This window comes from Platalea leucorodia (genome assembly GCF_965183815.1).
Source record: "Platalea leucorodia genome assembly, chromosome: 2".
NCBI classification, from domain to species: domain Eukaryota; kingdom Metazoa; phylum Chordata; class Aves; order Pelecaniformes; family Threskiornithidae; genus Platalea; species Platalea leucorodia.
Genome location: NC_138824.1, coordinates 130,352,431 through 130,363,453, shown reverse-complemented (window position 1 = coordinate 130,363,453; position 11,023 = coordinate 130,352,431). Strand labels below are relative to the sequence as shown.

At 42.4% G+C, this 11,023-nt stretch overlaps 1 protein-coding gene across 1 annotated transcript; it reads right to left on the bottom strand.

Annotated features, from left to right (window-relative positions):
- Positions 1-701: 701 nt before the first annotated feature.
- GSTK1 (glutathione S-transferase kappa 1) lies at positions 702-8,937 on the bottom strand. Its single transcript, XM_082333269.1, has 8 exons — positions 8,854-8,937; positions 8,139-8,220; positions 7,240-7,368; positions 6,792-6,892; positions 6,325-6,360; positions 3,615-3,731; positions 2,994-3,087; positions 702-1,685 (listed from the first exon to the last, which is right to left on the bottom strand). The coding sequence occupies exons 1-8, from the start codon at positions 8,917-8,919 to the stop codon at positions 1,636-1,638; spliced, it is 675 nt and encodes a 224-aa protein (XP_082189395.1). The 5' UTR covers positions 8,920-8,937; the 3' UTR covers positions 702-1,635.
- Positions 8,938-11,023: the final 2,086 nt, after the last annotated feature.

The window sequence follows — 11,023 nt, the reverse complement described above, 5'->3', positions numbered from 1 at the left end:
TGAGACAGCACGGTCTATGGCAGTGGCCCCAGGTCACTGGGGTGACCAGGCTGAAAGTGATATTTTATTCTATTTTTATCACAACCTCAGAATCAGTTTGATGATAGCACAAATTGGAGACTAGCAAATTTCGGGGGGGGGGGGGGGGGGGGAGAAATGGTAAAAAATTTCTTTAACATGGCTTCAAGGGACTCAAAAGAGACCTATGGCACCCACATACATGATAACTTCCCTGTCATTCTAACTCCTAAATGAATGTAGCCTCTTATATCTCACAAAGATTTCCTTAAATTCCAGGCTGGATTGGGTGCACTGGTGGAAAGGAGGAAGGAGTCCTCAAATTATAGGATATTTTCTGAAGAGCTGAAAGAGGTCTAAGAAGGAAAAATGGTGGATGGGGGAACAAACGATACTCCCACAACACTTACAGCTGTAAGAACATGAAGGATACAGATTTTTTTTTCTGACGCTTTGTTCCAGGATTTGTTGTTCAAGTGAACAAGCATGAATATGCTTTACCTGAAAGTTCAGAAAGAGACAAAAAACAGAATTCCAGCTGCTGCTAGTTCTGCTTCCTTCAGTGATGTGTCAGCCAGCCAGCAGTCATTGAGAAATCAAGCCTCATACAAATCAAATTAATTCGAGTGTGTTATTCCAATTCAGCCAATACAGGGCCAGGTTCAAACTATTTCAGTGTGAAATTTCTTACTATAATGGGAAATGAGACTGAAAAATCAAGTGTTTTGGTTTTAATTTTATTGTTTGCATATCTTTGCCTCTGCAGACTATAGGATGGGAAGTCCCTCCTAGCCATATCCAAATCACCTTTAGATAGGCAGCAGTTAGGCCATCCTTAAGGAAGCAAAACGACCATTGTCCACCAAAGACAGTAGTGTAAAACTGGCATTAATTAAAAACCCCTGCAAGGTCTGGGGTTGGTGCTTGAGAATGCCTGGGTGTGGTGGCCTCCTCAAATGTCAGTCAGCAAGGTGTATAAAATACTGTCCAGCAGGGGGGTGGTTCCTGTGGAAATACTTGATTGGTTCCCCAGGTTTTCCTTTGGGCTTGAATTGTCCCTCTCTCTTCCACTCTCCTCTCTCCTGTCCCCTCCAATCGCCGTGCTGCAGAGTAAAAGGAAGCGTGAATACCTTGTCCTGTGCTTCTAGCATCTATGTAGTATCTTGGACTTAAAATAAAAGGAGAACGTGGTCAGCTTCTCTTAGGCTGTATGCGTGTGCGTTTCTAAAGGACAAGCAGGAAGATACGAGAAATCCAGAGATCACAGTCCCATAACAATAGTTTAATCCTCATGCTTTTAGGGTAAGAGAAAGAGAACTAATCAGGAAAGCAGAATGTTTAATCTGCAAGAAGTTAAATATTTAATGTTTAATCTTTAAAGTTAATCATTTATCTTTTGAAAGAAAAGAGGCACATTTGTATTTGTGAAGACCTCACCAGACTGGTAATACTGGCAAACCTTGAACTTCTTCGTAATTAGAGATGAGACTGAGCCATAAAGTTAGCTATTAAGGATGAGAAAGCCATCTCTCCATAAAATTGGGTACATTCAGATAATCACTGAAGATTGACCATGTACATATATATTTTTACTCTTATATATTTCTCCAGGACTTTTCACATCTTGGGGCTTGGAACTGATGGAACTGGTCCCAGCCATTTTTCACCTGCAAGACAAAGCAGCACAAAAGAGAAAGTTAAAGTTTAATACACAGAAGTGATTGACCAGTCATATTTCTGCAGTAGGATGACTGTTCCTACTCCTCTTTGGAAGGGTAACTACTGATGATGGAATACAGATTTATATCTTGTTTGGCATGCTTCAGCCAGCGCCATAAATCCTTCTCTCTTCTAGTCACAACTGAAGCTGTACAGAATTATTTTCCTCTGCCGCAGATGAGAGGTTCTGCAGGTCTGTGGCATGAGGGTGAAGCCAATTCTTCTCAGGACTCCTTTTTTGAGGGGCTGGGGGTAAGGAAGAGAAAAAGGGGGGAAGGCTGGGGAGTCAGAGAAACAAAAGGAGAATCTGTGGAAGTCCTTGGAGTTGAGACTAGAAACCAGGCCATGACATTCCAAATAGGATTAGTGACTATCGGAGGGGTGTTGGGTATTCGTCTTCCTCACTCTCCTTTTCATCAAGAATATTTTTATAGAATCAGAAACCCATCCAGAAAAGAAAATAAACCTCAAAAAAATTCCCTTCTGTTTAAGCCTATGATTAATTTAATTTCATTAATTAAGATTTTCTGCTGAAATTTTTCAACAAATGCATGAGAGCTAATTATGTGCTAAGTCCTTCTAGTGACAGACTCTCTTAAGAGCCAAATCTTGAGATCAGTAGCCAAATGCCCTCTAATGCACATAAAAGCAGGTGACTGAGTTTTATTAGTTATCACAATCTATTCCAATTCTCTTTAAAAATTTAAAGTTTGTGTTCTGTTAATAGAAAAATGAAAAGAAGGATGGTCAATATATGAATTTCTGTTAAAATCTTGTGTAGTTAGGTAATTACAAGTTATGGATTGGGCAGCTGTGGTAATGTGCTTTTTATTAAGAAGGAACAGATAGAAAATGAAAATGTTAAAACTACGAAAAAAAAAAAATAAAAGCAGTATCAGCCGTAGTCTTAATCTTAGCCAAGACCTAATGACCATTCCCAAAAGGTTAAATATGAACATTTTGAAAACTAAAGCGTTTCAGTAGTAATTTGAGAATGGCATGTGGAGCACAAAGCCTTAAGACGTACCAAGAGAGGATGGAGAATGCAAGTTACTTCTAGTTTGGAAAAGGACTACACATCTTTGGTCACTCTAACTGTACCGAGATACATTCAGCAGTTCCATCCCATGAGAAGGATACCCAACATTATTTAATATTTGAAAGACCTTAAGAGTGTTTTATTTAGCTGTGTTACGTATTTCATTAAAAGAGGGTGAAAGCACAAAACCAGAAGGGATGTTATTAGGTACACTCACCTATAACGCTGCCTAGCAGCTCTAAACGATCAGAGCCAAAAAAGAGATGAGGTTCCCCATTAAAATGTGCGACAACAGCAGGCATCCCAAATGCCTATTGACACCACGGAGATGAAACAGAGAATGTTATAATGAGAGAAATTTTTGCAGACACATGATCAATCTTCAGGAATAAAAAGCAAAAACTTTGACTTTTTTTCCTCCCCTTCTTTTCACCTTCTTCATTCTTAAAGACGAGTCTACTGGAGCCATCAGAAAGCAGGGGACTCTCCAGAGCCTGTGTGCCCCTTTTGAAGGAGCAAAAAAAGCAGCCTGATAAATTCACAGTTTTATGTCAAGTAGCAATAAATGGTATCCCTTAGGACTGGTCCTGTAGCTCCCCATCCTTGCTGTCCAGCTGGAATGAGCTGAATGGGTCAACCTTGGTTTCCCAGATGACAATGAGATAACTACCAACAACAACGAGTTAGCTTTCACATGTTCAAAAAGCAAAGACCACCTAAGAGAGATGGTCTATGTAGTGCTTTCTAATCATCACCTTCCTTGTTCCTTGCTTCCCAGTGTTCTTAACAGGGAAGGAATGCATAGCTGTGATGCCAAATGGCATAGTAAGCATCTCACCCCGTATTTTATTGCTTCCTCTGTTGTCTCTTTCAGTCGGTTCTTCACTGCAGGGGATGAAATCATTTCAAGTAGCTTCTGGGCGAGCTCTGATGATAGCCCAGCCTGTTTGGCAACCTGAGAAAAGATGATATAATTAAGAGTACTCTAATACTAAATATTCTAATTCCTACTATGGTCTAATTGATTCAATCTTCAGTATCATCACCCAACGTCTGTTACCAAAAAAATTAGAAAATCCCCTTGAAGCACTTCTTGCACAACTTGTCTTCCTGTATTCCCAACCCATTTATCATTTATCAACTCTCAAAGTACAAGGGATATTTTAAACTTCCGAGCCCCAAAGCTGCACTTTTTTTCAGGAGTTCCTAAACAGAAAGAAAAAAAGAAAAACAAAACTAAGTTTAACCTCTAATCCAATGACTTATCAGATAACGTAACAAAAAAAAAAGAGTTGTTCTGAAAATCTTACTGTACAAGCCTGCCAAGACAAAAACAGTTGGGATGACAAACGGGGCTGCCTAGGATGTATAAGCGATACTGCATGAGAGAGACTGTAGCTCACAGAGATTAAACTGTTGCTAGTGTTATTGCTGTATCTTTTTAGCCTCCTCTGTGCCTCTGCCACGCAGGAATGTGATAAGGTGGCCAAAGGTAAAGGTCCAATGTTCATTGGGTAACATCAAAGTTACAAGTACCTATTTTAATAAGGTATTTCACAAAAAATGTGAAGTTCCATGCCATCTACCTGAATTACATGCCTTTTTCTTTTAAAAAAATTAAAAAATGCTTACAGCATTGCACATGGACCAGTAATCCTGCACATGCAGGTGTTAATGATTTTTTTCTTTCTTTCTCTCAATCACTTTTTCATTTAGCATCCACATTTTCTTCTACCTTCTCCTCCTGCCACATCAGGGAGATTAGGAGCTCTTTTTGACTCTGCTTGAACAGGAGATAAAACAAGCGTAGCACTGGAGTAGGACAAAATGCTGTGTATGCTTGGTAGCCACAGTGTTTAGACTGCAATATTTACACAGAGACGTATTTGTGGTCCTCACCATGCTAGGGCAGAAGGGGTATTTAAGCGGACTGGGGCAGGATTCAAAGACTATACATTGCTTCTCTAGTAATTTATGTGAAGTTACTGCTGACTAAAAGAAGTAAAAGAATACTAAGGAACTGTATCTAGTAAACAACATGAATTTTTTCTAATTGATGTGCAAAATAAATTCAGCTATAAAGACTCAGAGGAAAGGGTTGGGACCCCTCACCAACCTTTGGATGGCGTATTTCCAGAAGAGAGGGAAGTCTACTACTTGCTGCAGGGGTGAATGAAGACAGACACCAGCGAACAAGGAGACGCTGACCTCTCAGCCTTGCTGAACATAGGGGGATACTCAGTGACTAAATGACATAGAGATCTTTTTGGGTATGAAGTTTGTTTCTCTGAAGTTCTGCATGTCCTTGCTTTATTTAAATGATGATAGATTCAGAGACTATGTGAGGACTTTCTGTATATATTTATGTACTGGGTCTGGCTGGGATGGAGTTAATTTTCTTCACAGCAGCTCCTATGGTTCTGTGTTTTATATCTGTCACCAAACCAATGCTGATAACACACTAATGTTTTAGTTATTGTTGAACAGTGTCAAGGCCTTCTCTGTTTCTCACTCTCCGCCCTGCCCTCCCTGCCCGTGATTAGACTGGGGGCGCGCAAGAGGTTGGGAGAGGACACAACAAGGCTTCTCCTTTGCTTATTAAGCAATTTTGTCTCGACCCACAAGTTTTCTTGCTTTTATTCTTCTTTTCCTCTTCCCTTGTCCCGCTGGGCAGCGGGGGGAAGTGAGCAAGCGCCTCTGTGGTGCTTAGTTGCCTACGAGGGTTAATGCACCGCAGTTTAATTATATCCTTCAAATCTTGCCTCTTGAAAAGGCAAAATGCAAACCTCTGCTGAAATTCTGGTAAGAAAGGTACACTAAGATGAAGCTGAAGTGCAAGGACTAGACGCTGGGGAAACAGCAAGGCTGCAAGTTTCAGGTTTCCAATAGGGATGTTGGATAGGAGAGACTAGTCATGGACAATTCCTCTCTATTTTTCATATTCCAAGAACTTAAAAAATAAAATAATGTAGAAATGAGAGCCCTTAAAGAGGATCTCATGGTATACTAACTTACATGCCATTACAGCTTTTACTGTAATAAACAAAATCTATAAACAGCAAAAGAAAATACATAAGAAGAGCACAATTTCTAAGCATGTAAAAGGGCAATACAGCACTGAACTTCATAGTAAAGCCTGGCTCCACCTCTCCAAGGGAAGTCAGCTTCCCCAAAGTCTTGCATTTCCCCTGAAGATTTCATATAGCAGCAAAACCTCAATGCATGCTGGAGACACTCTTCATACTTTCACTACTGTTAATAAAACAGTATTAACAGAAAATTCATTGTCCATCCTGGGTATCTCACCACATGACTTAACAAAAAAGGAGATTCTGGTTCTGAGTGCCATTCAAAGCATGACCAAAAAACCCAAAAATCATTCCAAACAGAGCTGCTAGGGAAATGAAATCCACTTTTTTCTATCTGAAATTTTTCAAAACTCCAAGTCATTATTTGACTAAGCTGTCTTCAGGTCTATTACTCATCCGAGCCATCAATAAGATTCTGTATCAGAAATGTAGAAGCACCAACAAAAAGGAGACACTTACAGCCAACATATTCTCCGGCTGACTGATATCTTCACGCTGGCAAAAGAATAAAATAAGTATTCAGTATTTAAGAACAAAAGCTCAGCTCTGGACTTGAAAGCAAGTTTTCTAAGAAAATAGAAATAAAAGCAATAGTAGTTGCTGGGGAAATTTCCTCAGAAAAACTTTTAAGTCACCTAATCTGGGAAGGTTATTAAGTGCTTTCTGATATGAACTACTGATCCACTCAGCCCATAAGTAAATAAAAGACGACTCACCATACATACATAAAAGAAGGCAAATTAAGCTGTCTATAAGCTAGTTCTTTTCTTGTAATGGCTTCTGTACCACTAGGACCCTAAGTTTCCTGCTATGACTTTTCGTTAAAAGACATTTCCTTTCTCTTGCTCGAATTCCACATTTGAACGAAGTAGGACAGGAAGGGTGACAGAGACAGGGTCAAGACCTTGGCTTCACAAAATACTGACCTGTGACCAAAAACGCATCCAGAACTCCCTGGATAAGGGTTCCAAGTATTGTGGTTGTGTCATATCAATGGCTGTGATAAAGCGCATGGCCCCAAGAGTGCCTGGGATTAGTGGGGAGACAGAGAAACATACTGAAACAAGGCACAGGATCAGGAGCAGATACGGTCTGCAAAAGCGCTCCCTAAGAACAGCGCGATTTGCTCTGTAACGGTCACCCAACAGCAAAGCTTATGTTGATTCACAGTATCTTCCATGCTCATATCATTCACAAGTATATTTCTCCAGAAGTTCCTTTTATGGTTACAAATGCACATACTTCATATTGCTCACAGATACAGGAGGAGGCTGCGGACAGGGAATTAAATCTTCACCTTTACCGTTAGGGAGAACTTGAACCAGAAGTGCTAGATCATGGAAAGACACCAGCTAAGCTAAGCCTCTGACTTACTTGTACCCAGGATACGTTGGAAGTCATTTTCTGAAATTTGTACAGGCACTTGGTAGTATTTTGCCATCCTTTTTAAATCCTTCAGCATGTATTCTCCACGCTTTGGCAACATTGCTGGGGGCTTGTTACCTTTCAGAAAAAGGTCTGTTGAGATTCTCAACTTCATTATAACACTGGACAAAACAAAACTGGACAAATTAGACCTCACCCACGCATGTGCCTAAGGCAGAGTATAATTTCATATTGGCTTACTGAAGCATACACAGCTTTTCCAAAGATAATGCTAGGATGTAAACATGATTTATCTTGGTTTTGCACAGATCAACCCTTTAAGTTAGCAGAATCAGTTTTAAACCAAGGTACAAATGTCCTAGCAGGGATTTATATTGATTTGGACCCATGACTTTTAAGCTAAACAACTACTAATGCATCAGTAAATAAATGTAGAGACTTCTTAATTTCATGATTTATGAGTTGTAAGTCTAAGTGATTAACTTGTTCTAATAAGGCCACAAGTACTATTTTATGGCATACTTGGATATTTCATGCATATTACAAACTGCAAGTGTTCCACAAATTAATTCTGGTTTGAAATCAACAGAAAACTTTTAGGAAAACATTCTGTATCAAATTATTATTATCCTATTTCAGAACTGATGAACTTTGGCATAGACTGTATGTGCCACAAACAGTGGCTGTGGAGTTGCACAATATGAAATTCCTTGCTGATTTCTCAGTCACTACTGCGCTCCACAATCCTATAGCTAATTTGTTATTGGTGCCAAAACTTAGCTTAAAGCTGGCTCTGTGGGCTCTGCACTCACTAAGCGCTTGCCCACTAGTGTCCTACCAGCAAAGACGGTATTTCCCTACAGAGCTAATCTTCCCACATTGCCTACCAGTTGCTTGCATTATGCCACCAAGGAAAGCTGGACGAAAGCGCAGATCAATGTTCCAGATGTGCTGGTACCGGCAGAGCACCTGCGACATAAAAAAAGGTAGTGATGAATTAACAGTCGGAAGAGATGTCTGTAGAGCTGTGTGCAGCTAGGAAATAAGCTAGGGCATTAAATAGACACAGCAGGTAGATCCTGTTCTGTTATATTAGTGATAGTCCTGAAAGCTGGATGCTGCCAGAGAACCCTGACCTCAGAAAAACTGAAAGGACCACATTCATATTATGATTATTCAAGTCTAAGCAGGGGTCAATAACGAAAAGATCAAGCTCATAAGTGGCCACTTGCACTTAAGCATCAGAACTATCCCTGAAGCAAACTGTTCAGCGATAGCTCCCAAATACGCACGGGCCGCGGCTGAGAGGCTTCCTCAGGGTCCCTGGCTTTCCACAGCTGAGGAAGGAACCGAAACAGGCCGCGCCAGTGAGATAAACCCAAATCCTAAACACAAGGAGGGACGGGCGCTGCCTGCAGCGCGGCGGGAAGGCACCGCCACCCGGCCGGGCGAGCTGCCCTTCAGCCGCCTCCTGAAGGAGAGGCAGCGGCGGGAGGGACGGCCCGGGCCCCGCAGGCCCGCGGCCAGCGGCGGAGGCCCGGGCGGCGGGAGAACGGCGGGGCGCCCCGGGAATGGCCTCCTTCCGCCCGCCCTCCTCCTCACCTCAAACCCCAGCCAGGAGTAAGGGGAAACCACATCGTAAAACAGCTCCACCAGCGCCCTTCCCATCCTAGCCCCGTCCCGTCCCGCCGCTACCCAGCGCGCCACAGCGGCAGCGGCACCGCCCCGGGGGCCGGCGGGGGGCGGTGGCGGGGCCGCCCCCCGCCCCCGTTCGTCCCTGCCGGCTCCTCCGCTCCGCCTTTCCCTGCGCCGCCCCGGCCCCAGGGCGAGGGGCCCTGTGCTGTCTCCCCTTTGAAGCTCAGCTTGGGAGGAAGAGGAGGGGTGGGGGCGGGAGGCGGGAGGGAGCCTCTGCCCTTCTCCATGGCGAGGCAGGAGGCGAGGAGGCTCCCGGGGAGGGAGGCCGGGCGCTGGCTCAGCCGAGCAGGCCGGCATGGTTTCCCGGGAGCACGGCTTCCCTGCCAGGGCCTGCGGAGGGGATGTAAAACTTAGAAAAAGAAGCAAAAAAATTCCCCCCGAAAACTAATCAGTTGGGGTAACAAACTGAACTTCTTGCTAGCTAGAAAATTCATAGTTATTGACCATTCTTTGTAAGTACACTGACATTTTAAAGAATTTTATTATGCTACAATCTAAAGCACAGAAACAATCACTATTTTTCCTTTTTTTGTATTATCCTTTTTTTTTTTTTTTTTTTTGTGTTATGTTACACACACCACTCAAATAATCTGTAGTGATACAAAAATTCACGGATGCTTCTCACAGTCCGAATCCCCCCAAGGGAGAAACAGGGCATTCAGAGAGTCCCTGCAATGCAACTCAACAGCAACGAAGTCACTGTTAAGCAGGTATCCTTTATTGCAGCGCTGGGCAGCACTGGGGATTCTCCACCATGAGTGCTCCACCGATCTGGTAGACTTTCAGAGATTATATACTATAAAATCCTACATATTCACAGGATTCCCGAGAAATCATTTACATAAACATGAGATTTCCTGGAACTTATTAACATATGCAAATGTCCGATCCGCATGCGCAGTCGTCTCCCGTGGTGGTCTTCAGGTGGTCTTTGGGGGTCTTCAGATGAAGGCTCGTAGTCTTCACTGGGTTCGCTGAGTGACCTTTGCTTCTGCGCAAACTCAGTCCTAGGATCACGGAAACGGCGTCCTTCAAGGCTGTTGTCATGCTGTTGTGACTTCCTATCTTCCATGCATTTGTTCTCCCAAGGCCCAGTTGTCTGAGATGGGATTATCCCGGAGCCCCCTTATTTTATAACCTTTCTAACTACCCCTAAATCACAAAGGCCTTTCTTTTGTTTAGTTAAGTGACTAAGATATTTAAAATGTCCTCCTTGCCCCTAGGCTTTAATTCTTTCAGGAGGCATTTTGATGCAGTGGCTTTGTCTATCTTGGCTTTAACCCTTTCAGTAGGTCTCTGTCTCCTTGCATGATATTTAAAAATCTTCTCAAGTATATTCCAGTATCCTATTGAAGCATATAGCACATGGTGGCAAAATATCATCTCGCTACTTCCCATCTGCTTTTTGATATACTCAGTAAGTTCATTTCACTACTTTAAACATGGCTTGTGTATATAAGCAGCAGCACAAAGTCAGCTCTTCCAAAAGCACGCAGCCTGGGCCGATTCCATCATCTCTTTCCTCAGGCTGCTCCTCAGGTTCCGAGACAATCACAATCTGGCCTTAGAGAAGGGAATTTCGTCCTCCGTGCTGCCTGAACTGGAAGTGCGGTGTGCTTCCCTGCCACCTCCTTCCACCGTCGACTGTTTGCTCTTTGAGGTAACTGAGGTACATCTACAGACTCAGCTCTTCGGTCTGTACCGCCTCCCTTACATCAATGAACAATCTTGAACATGCTGAGCTAAATTCAGCCCTTGCATAGGCATCTCCCACTGTTTTTTTTTTTTTAGTTTTCCAAGCACTCAAGAGCTCTGAAAATGGGCCTGTTCCTCTTCAGAAGTTAAAACATGAATGTGTCTAACTTTAGACAATAGATTTTAAATGTAGAGATTATAACAGCTTCCAGCACAGAACTATGGTTGCTTGCAAACTTCGATGTTTCAGAAAAATAAGATGTTCTTTATAATGGAACTGTTTGTCTTCATATTTAACATAAACATCTATGAAACTATACTGATTGATCATTATATATCTACCTTTGGAAAGGAAACGTGCTGTTTCACATGTAGTTCTCAA

Coding starts and splice junctions, on each gene's coding strand:
- GSTK1 (XM_082333269.1), bottom strand. CDS start 8,919: ATGGGAAGGGCGCTGGTGGAGCTGTTTTACGATGTGGTTTCCCCTTAC. Junction 3,732..6,324: donor AGCCGGAGAATATGTTGGCT/GTAAGTGTCTCC, acceptor ATCTTTTCTCAG/GTTGCCAAACAGGCTGGGCT. Junction 1,686..2,993: donor GCTGCTAGGCAGCGTTATAG/GTGAGTGTACCT, acceptor TTTGTCTTGCAG/GTGAAAAATGGCTGGGACCA.